At 30.7% G+C, this 27,385-nt stretch overlaps 2 protein-coding genes across 4 annotated transcripts; both read right to left on the bottom strand.

Moving 5' to 3' along the window:
- Nucleotides 1–583: 583 nt before the first annotated feature.
- LOC107441650 (major facilitator superfamily domain-containing protein 6) lies at nt 584–10,851 on the bottom strand. 3 transcript variants are annotated; one of them, XM_016054991.4, is made up of 4 exons: nt 10,675–10,849; nt 8,670–8,809; nt 2,711–4,183; nt 584–1,120 (listed from the first exon to the last, which is right to left on the bottom strand). In XM_016054991.4, the coding sequence occupies exons 2-4, from the start codon at nt 8,806–8,808 to the stop codon at nt 768–770; spliced, it is 1,965 nt and encodes a 654-aa protein (XP_015910477.1). In that variant the 5' UTR covers nt 8,809; nt 10,675–10,849; the 3' UTR covers nt 584–767. The 3 variants fall into 3 exon arrangements, with proteins under 3 accessions (XP_015910477.1, XP_071037263.1, XP_071037264.1); XM_071181162.1 differs by lacking the exon at nt 10,675–10,849 and adding an exon at nt 10,514–10,653; XM_071181163.1 differs by lacking the exon at nt 8,670–8,809 and having other exon boundaries at nt 10,675–10,851.
- An 8,992-nt stretch (nt 10,852–19,843) lies between these two features.
- On the bottom strand, nt 19,844–24,229 carry LOC107441652 (major facilitator superfamily domain-containing protein 6-like; the record flags this gene model as incomplete). Its single annotated transcript, XM_016054995.4, is given in 2 exon segments — nt 19,844–20,380; nt 22,760–24,229. Coding segments are annotated over 2 exon segments (1,805 nt in total), but the record flags the coding sequence as incomplete, so codon positions are not given.
- Between the last annotated feature and the right edge of the window lie 3,156 nt (nt 24,230–27,385).

The raw sequence follows: 27,385 nt of genomic DNA, 5'->3' as shown, positions 1-27,385 counted from the left end.
ACTATTATCTTTTAATATTTCTGAATCTTCAGAATCATCGCACATTGCATGACCATCATATTATATATCCGCCATTCGTCCACAGTATCTATTTCCCCATAATTATCAGAATAAATTCATCAAACTAGAAAGTTTTTTTTTAATATTATGGTTGGTAATTCTTATCTGTGTATACATCTTGCAAATATTACTTTAGGAGCGCATGGTTTCGGAAACTTCGTTCAATCTATCAGTTAATCTCTTTTTTATTTGGATTACAAGGACTAGTCCATAAAATAATTTAATAAATGGTTTAAGCTAGAAGATCTTAATTTTATTTCTTTTGAAAATTAGGGGTCATTTTGGTAAATCAATCTCTTAGATAAATGAAAGAAGTTTTTGATCTTGATACTATAGAGACATCTTATATGGTAAACGAAAGATGGTTAAAATCTTAATGCACTATAGAAGTCGTACTCTGCTTTCTCTGGTATCAAACTATATGCATAATTTATTACAACAGATAGAAATGATAATCCATTCTTACTTACTATAAATTTAACAAATGTAAATGACAAATGCAAAAAAAAAGTGTGAGCTAAAATTATATAAAATAATTTTAATGGTATTGTGCCAACAGTTACAGTTCTTGAGAACAATACAATGCATATAAATGATTTATTTTTTAATCTTTATAACGCATCAATTATTATCAATATTGCCATTTTATCATGCCACTAATAACAATATTGAAAACACATTAGTTAATGTAAGAGTTTTGCTGAAAACTACAAAAAAATTAGCCATAACTTTTTTTCAAATTTCATTAGGATGATACTGTTATCTGGAGGAACATTAACACTTGATCCCACAGGATTAGTTTTCTGCATGCTTTGTGGCTCGATTGAAAGCTTGTCACGTGATGGTTTAAACAGAGAGAAGTTTGTTATCATTGTGTTATACGACTTTTTCAAGGATGAAGAAATATCCGTGTTGACTACATTACGTTTACTAACAAACAACGTGCTGCAAACATTGAGAAATGTGGAGCCAAAAGCAAGTAGACTAAGGTAGAAAAACGTAACCTGACTCCCGAGATAGTCAAATCCAATGCCAGCTAAAACGCATCCAAGACCAGCTCCTGAAAAAGAATTGATTTTTGTAACAGCTTAGTACTTAATACTATTTTTAAAACAGGGCAAATTAAATAACTATGCATTTTTTATGATTAGGTGGAAAACTATGAAATACTACCAGATAATTTTTTACATTTAGCCCTGAAGACAACAAGACTTCGAACTAAACTAATTTAGAAGAAGAAAAAACGTTATTTTATTAGCATCAAGTTCTGTGATTTTTTTAAAATTAATTTGACATTAGGAACAAAAATAAAATACAATATAAACTTCGAGGCAAATTATATAGATACTTGAATCATTTTTTAGCGTCTGTTTCATTTCTTAAAATCATACACCAGCAACGGTAATTTCTTAGATTTCGAACATAGGATATTTTTTCCTCTATTAAATATAAAAAATTATACATTTTTTTCTTCTTTTTTGATCAACTTGAGAAAAATCTATTTAGAATGATTTTCATGCAACACCCTGTATATTATGTGCAATCTATATACATAATGAAGCCAAAAACTAATTGGTAACAAATTAATACTTAAGTGTCGTTAAGACGTACCAAAATGAAGTAGAAACGCCATCCAGTCCCCCTAGACTATTAAACTGGCGTTCGAGGACTTTAATTGTTTTTTTGCTCTAATTGTCCTCAAACTCAATTAACATTTTTTTCTCACTTAAATATTAAATTGAGACCTGTAATTAATATTTTAATTATCTGAATTTAAATTGCAATTTATTTTGAAGCTAAGGGATCTTTAATTGGTTCTCTACGAATTTTCGAAGCAAATTTCTTTCTAAATTGAATCAAAAAAGAAGTTGCAAAAATTGCATGTTCTTTTCAAGCAAAATTAAGGCAGACGTCTTTACAGACTATCACAAGAACAAAGGTTCAGCTCTCTTCTTCTTCCATTCTGTAATATACCAGGATAGGAGCTTCAATAGTAGCAACAATTTATTTACTACTTAAAAATAATATATGCACGTGTTACCAAGCTTTACTGTCGTTATATGTATAGGAAAGTCTTAAAATAAACGGTATTCATATATACACCTTTTACCTAAATGACGAGATCTGGTACATACATCTGGCAATCCTTTAGCAAGCATTCATGATTAAAATGGTTTCTGAAAATGGGCCTAGGACTGGAAATTTTCGAACATTATTTTCCTTTGAACTGTTGACATTTCGCATTCTCTGCAAACTTTTTTTTCGTAATTAAAGGCCATCAAATAAAACGTAAGTATCATTTTTGAAGTTTGTGGTGACGCAACAAAACAAAATCACTGATTTCCTAAGGTTTTCCTCCAAATTTAATAGTTTGTGGAAGTTAAAAATAAGCGTTTTACTCTATCTGCCTCTCTTCTATAAAAAAAAATTAAATAAAAATTAAAGATAAAAGATCTCAAATGCAACGAACAAAACTCATTTTAAGCACCCCTTGATATCATTTCGTGTTTTCTAAGTCAAACTATTTTTTAAATCTATAGTTTAGGTAGTCGTCTGATTAATTAGTTTAAATCATTTATTTCGATTAGTATCAACCTTACTTTTAAAATCATCTTTCCATTAGCATTGTTTCCTGCTTATTTTTACTTACCTAATCCTCCATGAGTTGAAAAAATAATAGACTGAGTTGTAGCTTCTGTCCCAGGTTCGGAACTAAGTTTTCCAAAGGAAGCTGCTGCAGAATAAAAAAGTCCATACGTTATACCGTGAGTAATTTCCATTGGTAGCACCAACCACGGGTTTCTAAGATAGCTGTACCACAAAAATCTGACAGCATATGCCAGAAGTGACAAAGACACTATATTGAAGTGTCCCATTTTTTCTATAACCCATCCTGAGAAGAACATAAAAGGTATTTCTCCAGCAAAGCACTGCACATAAGGGACCAGGCCGCAGAGAAATGCACTAGCTCCCAATGAGGATATGAACCAAAGCAGATAATACCATATTACACCACAATATACGCCAGTTATAAAAGATCCGGCATTGAAAGCAAGAAAAGTACTAGATTTAAGAACTACACCTACATCTTTTGTTAAGTTTTGAGAAAACTCAGGTACAACGAGATCCATTTTGTATAAATTCCATATAACCAAGATTTGCATAACTGCCATTAGGATCCACGCTGAGAAAAATCCATTTGTGAGATCACATAAAAGCCCTCCTATAGGAGCGAAAATGCCCCAACTTATAGCAGAATATATTCTTTGTCTACCAAAATCTCTATTGAACTTCTGCACACTCTCGCAACAGATTGTGTCAGACAATGTAAATACTGAACTGGAGCATGTTCCCGCTATAATCATAATGCATGCATATAACCAAAACTGATACGTTTCGTAGCTGTTCACATTTAGATACTTTTCAGTGTGTCCTGATTCATCGGAAAAAATAGCAGTACAAAGTCTTGATGCAGTGACACTATCATTAAAAATATCTGGATTCAAGGAATGTAAATAAAAAAAGTTCTTTTTCGCTTTCATTTGTGTTTCATATTGTTTTAATTGCATCGGAGAATACGTTGAGCAACAGAAAGTTAACTGAGTCCCCAATAATTCTCCCTCTTTTGTGTTATTCCATAACTCCAAACACAGTGTTTTATCAGTAAGGCTTAACTTTGCAGCACAGATTATTTCTGAACTTTTATGTGTGACATTTTCACCATTTTTTGAATGTTCTCCTTCGACTTTTGTTATCGTCAATAAGTTGGAGTCATTGGAAAGCTTATTACAAACTTCACCTGTGGGAAATGAAATAATATAAAGTTCTATGTCATTGCTGCTTTCTTCAATAAGGTTTAACGGAGTTGAATTCCGGTCCAACTTTGTTGACAAATCAATTTTTGGAATAACAAGTAGAGATAAGAAACACAGACAATACACGATGATTAGAAGACTAATCATAATTTTCATTCTCTTAAAATAGTCTGCTATGTAGCCTAAGGTTGTTTTAGACAAAACTGTAATGAACAACTGAGAAGAATAAACTGTTGCATAAGACGTTGCTGAAACTCCGATTCCATCCTTTGCGATGAGAGGTATATAAGGCAGTATAGCTCCCATGGCTGTAAAAAGAAGAATAAAAAAAATTTGAATCTGAGCTCACTTTTGAAATTTCAAAGCATTTCAATGTTAATTTTTTAGTTGAGATTAAATGCATTTAAGTAAATGTGTTGAAATTTAAAAAATTACACGTAGCACAAAATATAGATGTCTATATTTTTACTCGTGAATTCAAACTAAATAAAAGAAAACTTTATGGTTTGCATATAAACAATCCAAAATAATGCATCTATGGACTACGTCGAACTTATGCCTGCAATGGACCTCTATTTAATTTTCGTTTGAGAAAAGATATTTTTATTTTATTATCCCTCAATTCTATTTTATAATATCTTTGATGCTGCATGTAATGATATTTCTCAGAATATAATTTAAAATGCTGTTACTAACACATATTAGAAGAAACAGCTTTTTTTTCGGAGGAAATGTGAAAAGAAAATTGTAGCATGTTCATTATGACCTCACTTTGCAGTGTGGATCAACACATTATTAATGAACTTCGTTGATACAAATTAAACGATAAATTACTCCAGCAACAGAGGTTAATTTATCTTTAGTAAGTCTAATATAATTTTGGCTCAAGTTTGAAAATTTTCGGCCTAACGTTAAGAAGAATTTTTAACTTTCGGAACTGTTCCAAGACGCAAATAGTGTGACTTGAGCTTCAAATATGCAGACATGAAAGATGTCAACAGTTCTTTTCCGGTGTTTCTCTTAGAATATACGACCTTAGAAAAATATTAATCTCTCAGAATATACGACCCCCATCGTGTATACTTTTTCTCTCCTTTTTGCCAAGGCTTCTAAAAATATATTTCGTAAAATACTCATTGCTGAATACCATTTTTAAAAGGGTGTAGTCTGGCTGGAACGCTCCGGTTCAACGTTCCAATAATTTTTTGTAAAGGGTGGAGCATGGCTATGGTACTTAAAGGAATAAATTATTAATTTTAAATTTAACCTTTGTTTTATTATAAAACTCCACTATCATCTGCTCGTGATACAAATAAATCAAGTTCTAGGACTCGATGTCAAAGGTGCAAAGGTATGACCTCAAGTATGCAAATGAAATCAGTACAGACGATAGTTTAAGATACGAAATCAGACGCGAAAACGTACTTTCGCTGAATACACACACTTTTTCCCCCATGAAATTTGACTATCAAAATTTGGGGGTAGCCGCTATCTGGGAAGTATGGTCTCAATAAATCCGTCAGGAGAGCAGTCGGTAGTTTGGACCCCTTAAAGGTAATTTTACTTTTTACGTATTATGCTACGCCTCGAGAATTTTTCAAAATTTGTTTTTCCTGAGATAATTTCACTCAAAAAAGAAAATTTTATTGAATATTTATTATTTTTTATCAGTCAAATAGTTCCTGTGAAATCGCTTCTTTTTTTAAAAAAAAGAAATCTAATCTTAAAAATTCAATTTGTCAGCGAATAATAGACCGATTTCAATTAAATTGTATATTTAAAATTACACTTTTCAATTTTGGCGCAAGTTTATATAATGCAGAAGTTGCATACCTTACAACTCAAAAATTTTTCTACTATTATTAAATAAAATAATTAAAGATAATAAATATTAACTAAAAGTTCTTTTTTGCATGGAATTATCTTAAAATAAAGGAATTTTATAATTGTGCAATATTTTTTAATTAGTTTCAAATGTTCTCGAGATAAAAGCGAAATGCGCAAAAAAGTAAAATTAACATTGTTGTGTCCACGTCCATTGATCTTTTCAAAATTTTGTTTGACTTACACTCTAAAAAATTTTGATGTACCTGAACACCAAACATAGTGCAACTACATTACACAAAAGTGTTGTTCCACTGAGTGTTCCTTTACTCCAAGAACCAACAACCTAGAACCAATAAGGGTAAATCCTGATGTGATGAAACACCCAGAATGGTGTTTAACACTATTTGGCCTAAAGTAGCCATGTTCGTTATTCAGTAACACTAAAATTTATAATTACAGTAAGGCATGATATACTTAAGGATCCTCAAAACTTTTGCGATACAATATGTAGCAGGAATCATAAAAATCATATAATAATATTTCTTGAAGTGAAATTAGTTTCTTAAAATAATATATACACATCACAAAGTGAATATTAATATGATTTTGAACTACATTTATCAAAACCGAAGCGGATAGAGATAAAATATTATTATTTAATACAGTTCACAGATACTACAAAATTGAAATATACAGTGGTGGCCAAAAGTGTGGACATTTTTTGAAAGTTTCCTGTTTTTCAACTTTGTGTGCTTGTAGAATATATTATTTTTCACTTAAATACAAACTTTTATATATCCAATTGAAGGTAATTTAATGTAAAATTTAATAATACATACAGTATTACAATATCTGTATTACAAAAAACGTTATGCAACTAATAGTAAGATCTATCTCAGATTTGCATTTTTTTAAAGTGATACTTTCACAATCAATACTTAGTAGGACAACGCTTATTTTTAAAGACAGCTTCACAGCGTCTTTTCATCGAGTGAACGAGTGTTTGGAGCTCATCTTTCGTAATCACATGGTGCCAAGAGTCAATTATAGCTCCAATAAGTTGTCTTTTATTGGAAGGATGTTTTTTTCGTACAAGAATTTTCAAACGTCGCCACAAATATTCAATTGGATTGAGATCAGGGCTGTATCCTGCCCATGGTAATATATCTATGCCTTTATTTTGAAACCATGCTTTGCATACTTTTGCTGTGTGCCATGGAGCTGAATCCTGCTGAAAAATAAATGGTTCGTTGTTGGGGAAGAGATCCCTGATGGAAGGTATCAATTTTGGTTTCAGGACAGTTTCGATGTATTTTTTGGCATTCAGGATGCCATCAATCACTTGAATTCGGCCCATACCGTCTGCAGACATACATACCCAAATCTTGACATTTGTTGGGTTTTTGCAGTTGCTTTAATGCAGTCAGGATGAAGTGCTTCACCTACTCTACATCTCACTTATTTTCTACCATCCCTACCAAAGAGCGATATTTTGCTCTCATCGCTCCAGATTACTTGCTTCCATTGATTTTCTGACCATTTAATTTGTTCATTTGCCCACTTAACTCGTTTTTCGCGTTGTTTTTTACTTAAATATGGTTTTTCCTTGAATTTCTAGCTTGTAGTCCAAATCCTGATAACCTTCTTCTTATTGCTCTTGAACTTACTGCAATACCCGCTGCATTCATTTCACATCTAAAGGCATCTGATGAAATTTTTCTATCTTGAATGCATAGCCGTTTAATTTTTCGATCGGCAGTAGCACTTGCGCATTTTTTTCGGCCTGATTTGGTATCCTGAATACCAAAAAATACATCGAAACTGTCCTGAAGCCAAAATTGATACCTTCCATCAGGGATCTCTTCCCCTACAACGAACCATTTATTTTTCAGCAGGATTTAGCTCCATGCCACACAGCAAAAGTACGCAAAGTATGGTTTCAAAATAAAGGCATAGATATATTACCATGGCCAGGATACAGCTCTGATCTCAATCCAATTGAAAATTTGTGGCGACGTTTGAAAATTCTTGTACGAAAAAAACGTCCATCCAATAAAAGACAACTTATTGAAGCTATAATTGATTCTTGGCACCATGTGATTACGAAAGACGAATTCCAAACACTCGTTCACTCGATGAAAAGAAGCTGTGGAGCTGTCTTAAAAAATAAGCGTTATCCTACTAAGTATTGATTGTGTTAGTATCACTTTAAAAAAATGCAAATCTAAGATAGATCTTACTATTAGTTGCATAACTTTTTTTGTAATACAGATATTGTAATACTGTATTTATTATTAAATTCTATATTAAATTACCTTCAATTTGATAAATAAACGTTTGTATTTAAGTGAAAAATAATATATTTTACAAGCACACAAAGTTGAAAAACATGAAACTTTCAAAAAATGTCCACACTTTTGGCCACCACTGTACCTATCCTTATTATACAACTAAAAATGTGTATACAAGTATTAACGGCGAACTTTCATTTGAATATATGTTATACAGCCACGAGGAAGAAAGACTCTCGTCAACTTTTAATCGATGTAAACTAGAACAAACAAACGGAGAAATCCAAAATGCCCCATCGTTGGTGTTTCAGGACGCAAAAATAATTTTGGTAAAAGCTTCCTCATTTACTGCAGTTTCTATTAAATTACACTCTTTACAGTGTGTATGAACCATCGGTTTGATATTAAAATGAAATTAGACACTATTTTTGGAGCTTTTCAGCGTCAAATTCGGATAGATATTACACCATAATCTTTACAATGTACAGTACTTCCTGTAAATACACAAGTGGGCGAATTTTGTGCTAAAATACAAACTAAGGCAAAACAACGTTCAAGAGCACAAAAATATTTATAAAATACAGGTATTTTAGAAATATTTTTGTGCTCTTTAACGTTGTTTTGCCTTAGTTTAATACTTCCTGTAGTTATAAATTCTAAGAAGAATGTGTCTTACCTCCATAAAACAAAAAGAAATGTATTTTAAATCGAATCATTTCTCGATCAACATGACAAAAACCTTTCTGTATTTTGCCTTTTTCTTCTTCGCAGGAAGGTACAGATTTTGAGAGTTCTTTTCCGTTTTCCTGCTCCATTCTTGAAGAAAAAAACTCATTTTTAATTGTTATTATCGGATATTTACTACGTGATATAATATTTTACTTTCCTTTTTGCCATTGCCTCTTCATGAAATAACCTAGATAAACATTTAAGTCAACTGCTTTTTATTTGTAGTTAACGAAATACATCATGGATCTACCGGTAGACGGAAAAAAGGTCCCGGAAAAAAAGGTACGAAAAAAAGGGTCCCTGGAAAAAAAGGTCCCGGAAAAAAGGTCCCGGTAAAAAAGGTACCCCCATAGGGAAAATCTGTAGCGATATTTCCCCTCTCGCTTTCTGGGCAGCATGAATGCTTCTCGCTGTTTCAATGAATATGTATTCTTTTTATCTGTAATAATGCAGATTAGATCATTGAGTTAAGGAGAAGGGTAAGGGGGGGGACTTATGGGCTGGTTGTAATACGCTTTTTTTTTAAATTTTATTTCATTTATTTATTCTCCTTTGATTATTTTCTAAAGCGGGAAGGTACTATTTAAATTTTTTAATAATGTTTTACTTTTTTTTGCAATTTTTTTAAGTGAAAAATGTGTTATTTTCTATTTTAAATTATATTTTGTGAAGAAGTTGCTTTTTTTCCGGGGACTTTTTTTTTCCGAGTACCTTTTTTCCGGTACCTGTTTTTCCTAGAATCGGATCTACCACCACGCAACAGCTCGCGAAACTGTGGAGCCTTAACTCTCAAAATATATTGATTGTTCAGGAAAAATATATTTTAATTCATTGAAAATGATAAAATGTTTTTTAATTGTTATTTTTATGAAACTTACATTACTGGCTTCAATAATTGTTTGACCATTTCTTACGGTCATCTGACACGAATAAGATTTAAAATGATTTTTAACGAAAATAACGCTTTAAAAGTGATTTTTTAAAAGAATTTTAAAAACCACTTTTCATGGAATTTCTATCTTTATTTCTTGAAATGTCTACCTTACCCAAATTTTCATTTTTTTTATTATTTTGAAATATTTGAAGCTCTTTTGGACTTATAAATTCATTAGTATTTTAAGTGAAATAGACTTTTTAAATTTGATGTTAATATTTTTTCTAGTTAGCATTTTAAAAAGGTTGTATTTCTTCGAAAATCTACAATAAAAGGTGATAACAATGATATCAGTAACATAGAAATACAAACTATATTATAAAATTTAAAATTTAGAAAAGTCAATAAAAGCGTAAATAAAATTCAAAGCAATGAGACGCAGGTAAAATTATAGAAATTATAATTTAAATAAGTACACTGTAAAAAAAATTTGCTGTATAATGGCCACTATTTTCGGTGCTGATGTACACTAAATGCATTTTTAAGCACAAAACTAGAGTCATTGTGCGAAAAATTTTATAAATTAGACAAAATTGCAATTGTTTGATGGAATTAGTTCGATTATAGTGTTAAAAATAAGTTCGTTTTTCAAACTAAATGTTTTCGAAATCAAGCTATAAATGATTGATTCTAATGCGCATGAAAATATGTACTGGCTACAAACAAACAAGCAAAAAATATTTAAATAAATAAGTGCAACTATAACAGTGAAAAAGTAAAAGAAAAATGTGGTTATATGCACTTTAAACAGTTTTAATTTGCTCTACACCAAAAATGGTTGATACTATACGCGAAAAGTTTTACAATGTAGTATTAAAGTAAAAAGTATAAAGAATTTAGAGATAATATTTTCTTACCGTCACATAAGCAGATATAAACAAAAATGAAAAAGAGAATCGATAATAAAATTATATATTTTCTTTTTCTTTTGAGAGGAATAAACTTTTTTTTTTCGGAAAAGCAACGGCCATACTCTCGTATGCATTTTATATCTCGGTTAATGTGTCAGGGTACTCACAGATATTTTTTCTTTTCTTCTGAAAACACGTTAGATGTGAAATAGATTTTACCACCAGTTTTGACTCCAATTAAAGTCCTTTTCGAGACGTTAAGTTAAGATCTTTTCAACGAGTCAGAACACTCATACAAGTAGCTACGAAAAAATTGCTCCAGTTACTCGTGATCACGGGTGTTTACTTTTATCTTGCCTGCTTATATTGGAGAAAACATTATTTTTCTTGAACAGCTGGAAATTAAGTAAAATAAAGCATTTATCATATTTTTCCAAACAACTTTCTATTAGAAAAAAGTAAGTTTTACTCAACTTATAAAAAAAAAAATTATGAACACAACTTTTCTAAAAAATATTGTTTATTTGGGGGTAATGATAAAAAAAAGAGTCAAATTACAGTGTTTTGTTTTCTTCACAATAATATTATTCTTTTACACAATCCTTGTGTTGCCTGAATTAAATCTTTTATCGATTTGTTGCTCCTTGCGCATTTTTTATTCTCAATTAAAGCAGAAAACTAATGCAAAATTTGTGCCAAATCATTGAAAATTTTCATTTTACATATTAAAAATAGGCTAGAAAATATTATTCAGCACATTAGACACAGCTAAAAATTTTATCTGAACCTTATTTAAAGTTTTATTAAAACTTATCAAACTGTATCTCATTCATTAAAAATAAAACAAATGTTCTGTTTTCAAAAATAAAAAATTATTTGTATAAAAAAATATTTCCCATTGAATAGAAAACGGAGCAAGCGTCCATTCTATAAAAAATTAAAAACTATTTTAACAAAATGATGTTCAGTTCGCACTATCAACATACTGTATTCCACTCATTAAAAATGAAGCAAAGTCTAGTCTTCAAACATAAGTTATCTTTATTAAAAAATATTAAAAACATCAGTATCTCATTCAATGAAAATAAAACAAATGTCCAGTTTTCAAAAATAACAAATTATTTTTGTAAAAAAAATATTTCCCATTGAATAGAAAACGGAGCAAGCGTCTATTCTACAAAAAATTAAAAACTATTTTAACAAAATGATGTAGAGTTCGCACTATCAACATACTGTATTCCACTCATTAAAAATGAAGCAATGTCTAGTCTTCAAACATAAGTTATCTTTTTTAAAAAATGTTAAAAACATCAGTATCTCATTCATTGAAAATAAAACAAATGTCCTGTTTTCAAAAATAACAAATTATTTTAAGGAAAACTTATTATTTTCCATTGAATGGAAAACAGAGCAATCGTCTATTCTACAAAAATTAAAATTCTTTTTACAAAAGGATATTAAGAACGCATTATCAAAAACCTCTATCCCACTTATTAAAAATGAAGCAAAATCTAGTCTTCAGAAATAAAAAATTATCTACATACAAAAGATGATAAAAACATATCATATCTATATAAAAAAAATCATAATAACATACCCATTTAATTGAAAATATATAGATCTTTAAAATCGATAATTATTTTTACTTCAAAACGTTTCTAAGAAGTTTCTGCATCTTATTCATCAAAAAATAAAGCAAATGTAAGCTATTAAAAATAATATACTACTTAAGGCAGTGATTCTCAACCTGTGGTCAACCTCGGTGCATATTCCGATGCAATATTTGCATTCTATGCTTGCCTCATTCATAACTTCATTTGAAATAGCGAATAATGCTAGCGCTGTTGTTTTGAGTTCTATTGATTTGCAGAAAAGTAGTTTTACTACTGACATATTATCACAAAATCAAACATAAACAATTAAATGAGCATCTTTATTATGCTTCATCAAACTGTATTGAAAACATTTTGTCACGCAACATCGAGAAAAGCTGACACTACATTTTCAGCTGTATCACCAATTCGAGGAGCAACAGTATCGTTTGAAAGAGGACGGTAATTCTTTTGAAAAATTAACTCCAAACATAGTTTCTGCAATCTCAATTGCTGCTGGCTTTTACTTTACTTTTGTTTTGGCAGTTAGTTAAAAATAATTTAAAAGCAGAATTCAAAATACTCAATATACATTATTGTTGTATACATTTTACTGTAAGTGGGGGGCGCGATGAAAATTATGTTTGAAAATACTGAAAATATTACCGCGAATACTGAAAGGTTGAGAACCGCTGACTTAAGGCAAAATGAATCTATAAAAACATATTGTATCCTATTTATTCAAACATATTGTATTAGATTCAGTAAAACTGAAGATACATATAATACTGTAATGAAAAGCAACTGGAAACCTTTTTAAGTAAGCAGAATCGAAGAAACAGTAAAGGCTACGTCATTAATCATCTAACAAACCAGATACTTATAATCAGATTTGCAAAAAATAAGTTAAGAATCGAAAATCGCAATGTTGTACAGCTTGAGACTGATTCCGCTGTGCAGTAGGCAATCAAGATGTTTTTATAAAAAGAAAAATTCATATTAAATACTCTTCTATGCTTCCATCTCAGATAGTTTATTGATAAAAAACAAATTGGAATTTGATTAACATGCATGAGCACTGATACGAGTGCCTGTTTTTATTTTCTTGGTTATGGCATACTTTATTTTTAAACAGAAACTTTTTGTACATTTATTTAAATTCTGATATGATATTATTTCCAATTTAATAAAAGGCATGGTTAAATAAGCATGGCCAAATAAAAGGCATGGTTAAAAAAGTATTATTTGAAGGACTTTTTTCAAAAGTACATTTTAAAAATTATAGGATTTCTGCCCCAAAGTTTAAACGAAATTTAAAATCCGCTGAAATATTAATGCTATGACAAAACCATTGTTTGCATTCGTTGCTGAGGTTTTACTACTTAAACTTTTCTTCTATTTAAATTTAATGCTGTCTAATGCGCAATCATCATAATAAATTATAATAATTTCTCTATATAACACAAAAAAAATTATCATAAGACCGTTTTTCATTACTGTTTGTGCATTCTTATTGGACAGAAAAACCATACGATGCAAATTAAAAACTACACGAAATAAAAAATCATAAGTAGGAATTTAGTAACAATAATTTGTCGATGAAATAGAAAATTATAATGATGGGAAATTATAAGGTTTAAATTTTATCCAAATAGAATTGGGAACTAAAAATGCGGAATCGAATTTAAGTCAATCGAATAAAATGTTTTGAGGATTTTTAATTTCGATTTACAAATCTGTTTTTTTGCTGTGAGACGATAACGATTGCGTAGCGATTATGGGGAAGAGTGAGCAAACAAACCCCAAGCATTTAAAAATTGAAAATTCGGCAAATTATTTCTAATTCTGTTACTAACAAAAGCTATGATGAGTAAATTGAATGATTTGTCAATAAAACGGAATAGTTTATGGCAGATAACTAATGGAATAGAAAACATTAAATAATTTTTTTTGTTTAATATTTTTATTCCAAAAGTTATCGAATAATGATAATTGCCTTTCTAAACCGTCTTTATAAATTGAATAATGTAAAGGCAACAAATGACAAGTATTTATTACAATTAACAAAAAATATTAAGTTGCTTCTCAAGTGCCTTATCATCGGGATAACTTGTAACAGGGCTAAAAATGGAGGTTTGTAACATAAAAAGAAAGTTATGGACAAAGTGCCAATTCACAGAGATAATTTAGGGAAAGAACAAAATTTTGAAATTAAATTTTTAGGTATAATTGCCCATCTAAACCATATACTTTTATGAACTGAGTAATATAAAGGCAATAAAGGATAATTTGTATTATTGTAGGCAAAATCAGCAAAAAAGTTATGTCGCAATTTTCTTGTCTGATAGACAAATTTTAACAGTGAGCTAAAAATGGAGATTTGCAGTATAAAAATGGAAGTTATGGACTAAATTCACAAGAATACTTTATCTATCTTAAAAAAGCGTAGTGTCGTATTACCTCTTATTGTGTCGTAGTATTACCTCTAATTGTGACGCACGTTCTGCATTTCTACGATTAAATATTTTATTTTCAAGCACAAATGATTATTTTGAAATCCAAGTACTCGTTCTGTCAGCGAACAGCTAGTGGTCTGGATCTAAACTAGAGGAATCACCAATGATTTAATTAACAATTTGATTTAGTGCATTTGTAAAACACAACAATCAATTGAAAACATATTCATTTATTAAGCAACATTTAAAATACATAAAAAAACAAATTTCATCCTTCAAAACCAAAAACCAGAGACGTTCTGTTGAAAAAAAAAATTCTTTACGTTTTTGTTATTGGTTTTGCATGCTTCATTATTTTTCTTGTTTTGAACAGTCACGCTAAATTTCAGTAAAAAATTTCTTTTTTTTTGTCGTATGCCTGTTTAGGCAGTAGGGTGCGATTGTTCCTGTTTTCAGTGGCGCTATCTATGGCAAGGAGTTCGACTTCTGCCACGCCATTCACACAACCACAACCCGTTAATAGGGCGGGTCACATTCACACACAAAAGAGAAAGGATATAGAACACACAGAGAGGGAAAGAAACATCCATGCTTTGCCCGGGCTTCGAACCCAGGACCTTTCTGATGCAAGGACAGTTCCCTGCCTCCTACATAGGCCGGTCAGCAAAAAATTTCCTGACATGTTTATTTCGTTAGGATTTACATGTTTAAAAATGATCTAACATAAAATTATAATGCATTTGTAATGCAGATGTGGTGGCTCAGGGGATAGAGCACTCTCCTCCTAATGAGGTGAATTGGAGAATCGAATCCCAACGATGGTTGGTCGATACGAATTCTGCTCCCGACCACAGCGATAATGTAAAATATCCATAGTACTAGGCGGAACATTGTCGGAGTCCCCTTGTTGTCAGATCAACCATGAAAGGTTTTCGTGGTTTTCCTTATCATATAATACAAATGTGGGCTGGTTCCACCAAAAAGTCCTCCACGAAGGTAATGGAAACTTTTACAGCGGCCTAGGCCTATAGGCCCATTCGCCGAATACAATGGAACATCAATTTGTTTAATTTGACAGCAAGTATATAGAAATAAAATGTTAAAAATTTTACATGAATAGCGATTGCAACAAGCCTCGAAAACATTGAAATACATCAGAAAGAAGGCCCTTTTAATATAACATATCGTTCAAAAATTTAACATAAAAATAAACTAAAACAATATTGGTCGTGCTTGGTGTTGTTACGCTCAGGTCAACAGACCCTTATAGTAACTAGATACTACACTTGAATAAAGGTATCAATAGGATCGAATTGAGAGCTAGAGCTTGTTGCTGGGTAAAAGAAAATAGTTAAGAATTACACACAAGGTAAAAGTACACAGTAGTACAAGCCTGTCCAAAAGGTCATAAAATTTGTAAAATCAGTAAAAATGAAAATTGTAAAAACATTACAATTTTAAAACATTATGCTAAAAAAAGAAATCGACTGTACAAAGCCATTAACATGCATAAAATTTCAAGGTATAAAATTATTTGTGGATAAAAGATAGGATAAAGATGTAAAAAGACAAAATTGATAAAATAACAAGTATAGATAAAATATTCCCTAAGATTAAAATCATTAAAATATATTTGTCCAAAAGGGACGTAAATGTTATAAAATTCATTTAAAAATGTTTGCAAATCGACTGTAAAATTGACTATCGACTTGATATTCTCCGTGCGACGAAGGGGGCACACATGGAAGTTCATTGACAAGGGTCATGCAACTTTTTGAGTCTATTTATCCATTTACGTTATTAGTTTTAATCTATCTTTATTATTTTATGAGTTATTAAACATCAAAATGGGCCCGGGACCTTATAAACACCCTGTATATTATTTTCTCTGACTATTGTTTACACAGATTTGCAAAAAAAAACTTGAAATTTTTTTTAACTTTGAAAACTGATTTTTATGATATATTTAGTACTGATTTTAAAAATAAACTTCATTCCTTTCTTCTTCTCGTGCTCTTAGTCGGGATTGTTTTCTGGTATCACAACTTGTCAACTGACATTTCATGCATCTTCATTTTAACACCTCTATTACTAGGGGAAATCTTTTTTTTTATTTTGTATTTCCAATGGGTAAGGTTACAAAAGACCACTCACCACAAAGGGAGGAACAACAAAATAAATAAACACAAGCAAAAACAAACATGGCAAGAAAAGTCTATGAACCTAATAAGTCTCTTGTGCGCCAGTAACGGTCACACAAAGAGATGTCCCTTAGTGCCGGGCAAAGACGAAGGAGGTCTGCATCCATCTCCGCTTGAAGGTCAGATAGCGTACAGAAAGGGGCTTGAGCAACATGAAGGAATAGGAGTCAAGGGGAGATCTTTTAACTTGTTATTCACTAACTGCTCCTTAATTTTCAGGAAAATGGTCCTATTGTCAATAAAGAACTTAGACAGCATAAGATGGGGCAAGATATTTCTTGGAAATATATTCAAGACCTTTGAAGATATTTCCAAGCAAATCTCGCTTTAACAATGGTGCACCAATTCTAAACCTTCAGAATTCCAAAATCTCTATCAACTCATCGACCCATGGTATAGTGAGTCGCCCTATTCTTAGTCCATGTGGCTTTGCCAAAACTTCTTTACAGGGTTTAAATAATTTATTCCGAAGACATGTGCAGCTCACAAGGGAGACTAGGGAAGTGTGACTCGCCAATTTTGAAATGAACTAGTGAGATGTATGCCTTATGAGGAATAATTTTAGGGGGCAACATTCGTTTCGGCCCATAGAAGGTCCTATGAGAGATAAAAAATATTTCAATATATAGAAAAATCGGTATTTTATTACTACAATTCAGACTATTAGTTATTATAATTATCTCATTCTCCAATTAATTGGTTAATTAATTAATTAACAAATTAATTAATTAATTATTATTTAATTTGCAATTACATACTCGTATTAATTTAGAAAACTTTTTGAAAAAAAAAAATTTAAAATTTGATGCCAATTTTTTTTTTTTTTTTTAAATTAACCAAACAGGTCTTTCTGAAAAACTGCAGATATTTAAAATTTTCGATTTCAATTTTGACAATAAATATGCATTATATAGTATGTGAAAGTATCACAAAATTAATTGGAATATGAGATAATTAAAATAACTAATAGTCTGCATAGAAGTAATAAAATACCGATTTTTCTATATATTGAAATATTTTTTTATCTCTCATAGGACCTTCTATGGGCCGAAACCAATGTTTCCCCCTAAAATTATTCCTCATGAGGCATACATCCCACTAGTTTATTTCAAAATTCGCGAGTCACACTTCCCTAGTCTCCCTTGTCAGTGTAGTTTATTGATTTGGATAAATATTACGATTTTTGTGTCCTAATAGCATTACCTTATTTTATGTCAAAAGTGGGGAAATAACTCTCTTTTACGGGATTAACCAGATTTTCTCTTTCAATATTCTTGACACCGTGATAAAAATATATTTCTGACTGATTGTTTTCTAGTGTGATAAAGCTTTCCGTCTTTTCTTTTTCCTAAGAGGAAAAAACGGAAACAGAAATTTTGTGTTGCCTTTCTTGCATTACATTCAGATATCGCAAACAAAATATGGGTTCATTAAGTAGTTTACTGGTTCAAATAATTAGTCTAAATTGAATTAGTTTCCTTTTTTTAACAAGTAATTTATAACCCTACAGTAGTTTAATTACACCAACAAACTTCGACACTACGAACTCGATGAGAAACAGTAAGAATTTAGTGATATCGAAATTTCCAGACATCGAAAGTCGAATATTTTTATGTCAACCTTAATTACTGAACTGACTTTTCAGAAGTTGTATAACATGTATTTAATTCAGAAAACAGCTACTTCAAGCAATTTCATAGCATTTTTTTTTTCATTAGATTTCGCGCTTTTCAGAATCATGTACTATTTCTGAATCTTCAGAATCATTACACATTGCATGACCATCATATTATACTATATCCGTCGTACATCCATAGTATCTATTTCCTCATAATTATCAGAATAAATTCATCAAACCAGCAAGTTTTATTTATTCTTATGGTTGGTAATTCTTATCTGTGCTATTATCTGTATCTTATCTTACAAATATTACTTAAGAATGCATGGTACCGGAAACTTCTTTTTATCTGTCAGATAATCTCTTTTTTATTAGGATTACTAGAACTGGTCCATAAAATAATTTAACGAAAGTCTTTAAGCTTTAAGTTCAAGTAGGCATTTTAAATTCCTCAAAAATTAGAGATCTTTTTGGTAAATGAGTCTCTAAGATAAATGAAAGAACTTTTTGACCCTGTCACACGAGACATCCTATATGGTAAACGAAAGATGTTTTACATCTTAATGTACTATAAGTCGTACTCTGTTTTCTTTGGCATCAAACCTATGTATAATTTATTACAACCGTTAAAAGTGAAAATACGTTTTTGGTTCTTATAAATGTGACAAGTATAAATGACAAATGCAACATAACGTGAGCCAAAATTATTTAAAATAATTTTAATAGTATTGTGCTAACAGTTACAGTTGTTAAGAACAATTCAATGCACACAAATGATTAATTTATTGATTTTCATCGAATTTATTTAGTTTATAATATTTTGTTGTTTAAATGATATTTTTAGGTAGAAAAAAAAAAGAAAACGCTTACAATTTAATCTCTCGACACTATTATCTTTTAATATTTCTGAATCTTCAGAATCATCGCACATTGCATGACCATCATATTATATATCCGCCATTCGTCCACAGTATCTATTTCCCCATAATTATCAGAATAAATTCATCAAACTAGAAAGTTTTTTTTAATATTATGGTTGGTAATTCTTATCTGTGTATACATCTTGCAAATATTACTTTAGGAGCGCATGGTTTCGGAAACTTCGTTCAATCTATCAGTTAATCTCTTTTTTATTTGGATTACAAGGACTAGTCCATAAAATAATTTAATAAATGGTTTAAGCTAGAAGATCTTAATTTTATTTCTTTTGAAAATTAGGGGTCATTTTGGTAAATCAATCTCTTAGATAAATGAAAGAAGTTTTTGATCTTGATACTATAGAGACATCTTATATGGTAAACGAAAGATGGTTAAAATCTTAATGCACTATAGAAGTCGTACTCTGCTTTCTCTGGTATCAAACTATATGCATAATTTATTACAACAGATAGAAATGATAATCCATTCTTACTTACTATAAATTTAACAAATGTAAATGACAAATGCAAAAAAAAAATGTGAGCTAAAATTATTTAAAATAATTTTAATGGTATTGTGCCAACAGTTACAGTTCTTGAGAACAATACAATGCATATAAATGATTTATTTTTTTAATCTTTATAACGTATCAATTATTATCAATATTGCCATTTTATCATGCCACTAATAACAATATTGAAAACACATTAGTTAATGTAAGAGTTTTGCTGAAAACTACAAAAAAATTAGCAATTACTTTTTTTCAAATTTCATTAGGATGATGATGTTATCTGGAGGAACATTAACACTTGATCCCACAGGATTAGTTTTCTGTATGCTCTGTGGCTCGATTGAAAGCATGTCACGTGATGGTTTAAACAGAGAGAAGTTTGTTATCATTGCGTTATACGACTTTTTCAAGGATGAAGAAATATCCGTGTTGACTACATTGCGTTTACTAACAAACAACGTGCTGCAAACATTGAGAAATGTGGAGCCAAAAGCAAGTAGACTAAGGTAAAAAAACGTAACCTGACTCCCGAAATAGTCAAATCCAATGCCAGCTAAAACGCATCCAAGACCAGCTCCTGAAAAAGAATTGATTTTTGTAACAGCTTAGTACTTAATACTATTTTTAAAACAGGGCAATTAAATATCTATGCATTTTTTATGATTAGGTGGAAAACCATGAAATACAACCAGATATTTTTTACTTCAAGCCCTGAAGGTATTAAGAGACAACTATACTTACAACTAAAAAAATTTAGAACAAAAAAAAAGCACAACTTTCATTTTATTAGCATCAAGTTCTGTGATTTTTTAAATTAATTTGACATTAAAAACAAAAAAAAAACACAATATAAACTTCGAGATGAATAATTTATAAACTTGAATCATTCTTTAGCTTCTGATTCTTTTCTTAATACCATGCACCAGCCTTCCTCAATGATCATTCAATTAATTTCGAAAATATGATTGTTTTTCCTCTCTTAAATATAAAAATTTATTCATTTTTTTCTACATTTTCGATGAAGATCAATTTGATAAATATCTATTTAGGATGATTTTCATGCAACACCCTGTATATTTTTAGCAATCTCTAAATGTAATGAAGCCAAAAACTAATTGGTAACAAATTATTATTTAAGTGAGGAAAACGTAAAGACGAACCAGAATGAAGTTGAAACGCCGTCAAGTTGCACTAGACTATTAAATTAGCTTTCGAGGACTTAAATTGTTTTTGTTTTTTTTTGTTGCTCTAATTGTCCTCAAACTCTGATAATACTTTTTCTCACTTAAATATTAATTTACGACATGTAATGTTAAATTCTTTTTGCTTCAGTTTTTTCACTAAAATTCTTAAATATCTACAACAGGTGGTTAATACAGAACATCCGATCATAATTCCACAGAATGAACCAAAAGTATAATATGTTTTTGTAAAAAAAATATAGAAATTTGAAAGCATTTTGCAAGATTTTGTTCTTAGTTTATAAATCCCCAAGTTAAGGAACATTTTTCAATTTAAAATCAAAAATTTTATTTATTTTAAAGCATAAATGATTTACTTTCGAATAAAAGTTTTATCACAAAGTTTAGGAATATGTTTCATTTTTGTTTAATAAAATAAAAACAGTTCCCTCATGCCGTAGTTTTAAGTGTTTATCAAAGTTTGTGCAACAAACAATCAATTTTTATACCGCTTTCCTACTAACTTTGTTTCAAAGTCTTTTATTCGAACAAAATCTTCCTTAATTTTTACCGTCCAGATATGCTTGCACACCGAATTCTTTAAAATCATTATTTTAACTGCGTATTAGACAGTTAGTAATAAAAGTTTTGCTTTAACCATAAACAAAAGGGTATTAAAGTTTTGAACACACATAGATATGTTCTTTTTTTTCATAATTGAAACAACTACAAAGTTGCTCATGCTTGTTCAAAAGATTTCGAGAAAAAAATTTCCCAAAGGAAATCTTGATATCAAGCAAATTTTTTTTTTAATATTTTAATTCTCTGAATTCAAATTGCAATTTATTTTGAAGCTAAGGGGTTTTTTAATTGGTTCTCTACGAATTTTCAAAGTAAATGTTTTTCTAAATTGAATTAAGAAAGAAATTGCAAAAAATTCATATTCTTTTCGCGCACAATTAAGGCAGACGACATTTCAGACTATCACAAGAACAAAGGTTCAACTCTCTTCTTCTTAAATTCTGAAATATACCAGGATAGGAGCTTCAATAGTAGCAACTATTTATTTACTACTTAAAAACTATATATGCACGTGTTACCAAGTTTCACTGTCGTTATATGTGTAGGAAAGTCTTAAATTAAAAGATATTCATCGATACACCTTTTACATAAATTAACGAGATTTGGTACTTACATCTGGCAAACCTTTAGCAAGCATTCATGATTAAAATGATTTCTGAATTCGGGCCTAGGTCTGGAAATTTTCGAACATTATTTTCCTTTCAACTATTAACATTTCGCATTCTATGCAAACTTTTTTTTAAAGGCCATCAAATAAAACGGAAATATCGTTTTTGAAGATTGTGGTGACACAACAAAACAAAATCACTGATTTCCTAAGGTTTTCCTCCAAATTTAATAATTTGTGGAATTTAAAAATAAGCGTTTTACTCATTCTGCCTCTCTTCTCCAGAAAAAGTAAGCAATTTGAAGAACACTTCCCATGCCTTAATTGCGTTCACTAAAGAGTCATTTATTCTTTCTCAGTTCCACCTTTAAATAAAAATTAAAAATAAAAGTTCTCAAATGTAACGAACAAAACTCATTTTATACACGCTTTAAAATCTTTTTTTTTCACGGTCAAACTATTTTTGAAATCTATAGTTTAGGTAGTCGTCTGATTAATCAGTTTAAATAATTTATTTCGATTAGTATCAACCCTATTTTTAAAATCATCTTTCCATCAGCATTGTTTTCTGTTTATTTTTACTTACCTAATCCTTCATGAGTGGAAAAAATAATAGACTGAGTTGTAGCTTCTGTCCCAGGTTTGGAACTAAGTTTTCCAAAGGAAGCTGCTGCAGAATAAAAAAGTCCATAAGTTATGCCATGAGTAATTTCTATTGGTAGCACCAACCACGGGTTTTTAAGATAGCTGTACCATAAAAGTCTGACAGCATATGCCATAAGGGACAAAGAAAGTATATTGAAGTGTCCCACTTTTTCTATAACCCATCCTGAGAAGAACATAAAAGGTATTTCGCCAGTAAAGCACTGCACATAAGGGACCAAACCACAGAGAAATGTACTAGCTCCCAATGAGGATATGAACCAAAGCAGATAATACCATATTACACCACCCCATACGCCACTTATAAATGATCCGGCATTGAAGGCAAGAAAAGTACTAGATTTAAGAACTGTGACGACATCTTTTGTTAAATTTTGAGAAAATTTAGGTGCAACGAGATCCATTTTGTATAAATTCCATATTACCGAGATTTGCATAACTGCCATTAGGATCCACGTTGAGAAAAATCCATTTGTGAGGTCACATAAGAGTCCTCCAAAGGGAGCAAAAATACCCCAACTCATAGCAGAATATATTCTTTGTCGACCAAAATCTCTTTTGAACTTCTGCACACTCTCGCAGCAGATAGTGTCAGACAATGTATATACTGCAGTTGAGCAAGTTCCCGCTATAATTATAATGCATGTATATAGCCAAAACTGGTACGTTTTGTAGCTGTTCATACTTAGAAATTTTTCAGTGCTTCCTGATTCATCAGAAAAAGTAGCAGTACAAGGATTCGAAGCAGTGACATTATCTTTAAAAATATCTGGATTCAAAGAATGTAAATAAAAAAAGTTCTTTATCGTTTTCATTTGTGTTTCATATTGTTCTAATTGCATAGAATAAGTTGAACAGCAAAAAGGTAAATGAGCCTCAAACAATTCGTCCTCTTTTGTGTTATTCCCCAACTCAAAGCACAATGTTTTATCAGCAAGATTTGATTTAGCAACACAGATTATTTCCGAACTTTTTTGTGTGATATTTTCCCCATTTTTTGAACGTCCTCCTTCGACTTTCGTCATCGACAGAAAGTTTGTGTCAGTAGAAGACCTGTTACAAACTTTGCCAGTAGAAAATGAAATAATATAAAGTTCTGTGCCATTTCCGATTTCTTCAAAAAGGTTTAACAGAGTTGAATTTTGGTCCAACTTTGTTGACAAATCAATTTTTGGAATAACAAGTAGAGATAAGAAACACAGACAATGCACGATGATTAGAAGACTAATCATTGTTTTTATCCTCTTAAAATAGTCTGCTATGTAGCCTAAGGCTGTTCTAGACAAAACTGTAATAAACAACTGAGAAGAATAAACTGTTGCATAAGACGTTGCAGAAATTCCGATTCCATCCTTTGCGATGAGAGGGGCAAAAGGCGTGATAATTCCCATGGCTATAAAAAAAGAAAAGAGTTACCAAGCTTAGAAGTTGAGCGCATTTTTGAATATACAATTATTAGTTGTGATTAAATGCATGTTAGTAAATGTTAAAATTTAAAAATCGCACCATAAAGATGTCAAGTTTTTTTTACTCTTGAATTCAAACTAAATGAAGGAAACGTTATGGTTTATGCGTACCCAAAATTATGCTCCTAACGACGGACGGCTCCTAGCATATATTTATAAAAATTGAGAAAAATTTAGTTTTTAAATTTGACCAATGAGTTTTGAGGCGAAAAAGCAAAGAAACGAATTACCTTCGCAAAGCGAAGTGAAATGCTTAGACCCCTTTTTCATTTTCTACTACTATTTTCATAATATTTTTTTCAGTAAACATTACTAATTTGTGTTTGCAATCGTATTTTTTATTATTTCTTGAAGTACCATTACAAATTCAGAAAAATATTTAAAAATTAAAAGCTTTGAATTTACGTAAGGCCCGCTTCGTTATTTGTTTGATAAAAAAAATTTATTTTATTATCCGTCTATTCTATTTTATCATTTCTTTGCTGCTACATGTAATAGTATTTCTCAGAATATAATTAAAAATGCTGTTACTAACACATATTAGAGAAAACAGCCCTTCCTTTTTTTTTTTTTTTTTTAGGAAAATGGAAACGAAATTTGTAGCAGGTTCATTATTAACTAACTTCACAGTGTGGATTAACACAGTATTTATTAATGGATTAATGGACTTCATTGATACAAATTAAACGATAAATAACTGCAGCAACAGAGATTAATTTATCTTAGGCAAGTCTATACGTTTATTCTATTCAACTATACGTTTATTCTTAGTGCATTTCGAAAGAGTAATGAAACGAGTTGAAATGGAGCTAAATTTATGGGTGACTTGCTTGACTAGTGTTTTTAGTGTTTCACCGAGATATATAGTTGAAATAATCATGCGAGAATCAGAAGATTTAGCGGAAAACTATTCTCATGTGAGGTATATAAATTAAGTCCTGAAAAATTTAGACAGTTGTTTTATTCGCTTAAAATTAAAATTGATAGTACTTGGCAAGAATATTATTGTGAACTTGAAACATTTTTGGATGGATGGATAAAAGGTTTAAATATAAAAACAGTGGAAGATTTAAAAAATTTAACGATATCAGACAGAATTAAGCAAAGTGCACCATCAGTAGTTCAAGAATATTATGTCAGTGAGTGGTCCTTGTTGAAGTCGCCAATGTTATTAGTGAATAAAACTGACGATTATATTGAACTGAAAGAGTTGTACAAAAATAAATCTCAAATACCCTCTCTATGTGATCAATTCGGAGTAAAAAGAAATGATCAAGTTATTAGAATCAAAGGGTTAGAATCCATAATATGTTATAATTGTCTGAAATATGACATTATTCTCGCGACTGCTCTAAGCCAAAGCGTCCAAAATTTTGTACATTTTGTCACACAGAAGGACACACTACAAAATATTGTCCAATCAAAATTAGCAAACCGTAAGTAAACATTTCATTGTTACCATCCATTGAAAATCTTACTACTAGTAACACAGTTCTTGTACATGGGATAGCTACAAGTGGTTTAATAGATACAGCTGCCGACATATCAATGATTAAATACACATTCTCTAAAGAGATATGAGTCTATAATATGCATAATGGTGATGTTATGATCATACGAGGAGTTGGTGTGTTGAGAAAATCATTCGGCGCTTGCGCAGTAAATTTAACCATTTACAGACTGGTAGTAAATGATGTAAATGATATATTGTTGCAGACGAAACGTTTCCTGGACCTAACATACTCATTGGAAAAGATATCCTAGATGTACCAGATCTACTGATGGTTAGAAAGGAAGGAAAATCAATGCTGTGTAGTGTAAATGAATTTCCATGTTTTAAGAATTTTGAAATTGAAGACTTCAAAGACGCTATTCTCAAAATATCGGAATCAGTAGAAAATCTGCCAAACACAGTACAAATGGTAGAAGTAATCAGCAATATAAACCAAACCGGTAGTGAAGAAATTTTTATAAGTAAACATGAAAGTGATTATGCCAACTTGATAAAAGATGGTAAAGTTAAATTACCAATCTCGAATTTCAGTGAGAGCAAACTTCATCCTTAGAAAGATTGCATTCTTCTAAGAGGCAAATGGCTGACAGATTTTACTCGTGATAATACAGACAGCTAAGAAGAGAAAAATGATTTTTAGTTAACAAAAATATTAAAAGAGAACCTATTCAATGTAACGATATAAAAGTTGGTCCAACTGTAACAACAGATCAGAAGCAGCAAATAAGTAATTTGTTAAATGAATTTAGAATGTGTATAGCTCTGAAGCCTGATGAACTAGGATGCGTTAATAATACAGTTATGCACATTACTGAAAAACCTGGAAGCTCACTGTACTTCACCATACTGTACTTCACATTATGAAAGAGAGATTTGGCGTGGCATAGTTAGCGATATGAAGGAATAAGGCATTGTTTGAGATAGTTCATCGGAATATAGTAGTCCTGTATCGCTTGTAAAGAAGAAAACTGGAGAATATCGAATGGTTATCGATTATAGGAAACTTAATTCTCAAACCGTGAAAGACAAGTTCCCTTTGCCGTGTACAGATGATCTTTTAGATCAACTATCAGGATTCAATTTATTCTGCATACGTGATGCTTGTCAAGGTTTCAATTAAATACCTATGAATAAATCTCGAAAAGTCGCATTTACTACACTTGATGGTCACTTTGAACCCACACGTTTATTTTTTGGATCGTCTAATGGTCCAGCTGTTTTCCAACGATGCATGTCAAAGGCACTCAGTGACCTACTGTGGAAAGGCGTTGCGTGCTTTATTGACGACATTTTTTTCGGATCTGTGGATTTTAAGGATATGATTTTAAAACTTAGAGCAGTACTTCAAAAAGTAAGCGATGCTGGAATAACGTTGAAGCTGTACAAATGTTAATTTGCTATGTCTGAAGTTGAATATTTGGGATTTATTGTTAGTTCAGAAGAAATTAAACCGGGTCCAAGAAAAGTTTGCAGCAATTGCAAAATTCCCTGCTCCGCGATCAAGGCATGGACTTCAACAATTCTTAGGTTTGACTAGTTTTTTCGCCGTTTTATAGAAAGATACGCTGCC

Source organism: Parasteatoda tepidariorum, chromosome 5 (genome assembly GCF_043381705.1).
Source record: "Parasteatoda tepidariorum isolate YZ-2023 chromosome 5, CAS_Ptep_4.0, whole genome shotgun sequence".
Lineage (NCBI taxonomy): Eukaryota > Metazoa > Arthropoda > Arachnida > Araneae > Theridiidae > Parasteatoda > Parasteatoda tepidariorum.
The sequence above is the reverse complement of the archived record's forward strand: the minus strand, read 5'-3'. Positions and strand labels throughout refer to the sequence as shown.

Excerpts from the sequence above, each read along its gene's own strand:
- LOC107441650 (XM_016054991.4), bottom strand. The coding sequence starts at position 8,808 with ATGGAGCAGGAAAACGGAAAAGAACTCTCAAAATCTGTACCTTCCTGC. Across the intron at positions 4,184-8,669 it reads TTTCTTTTTGTTTTATGGAG|CCATGGGAGCTATACTGCCT; the intron begins GTAAGACACATT and ends TTCTTTTTACAG. Across the intron at positions 1,121-2,710 it reads TTCAACTCATGGAGGATTAG|GAGCTGGTCTTGGATGCGTT; the intron begins GTAAGTAAAAAT and ends ATTCTTTTTCAG.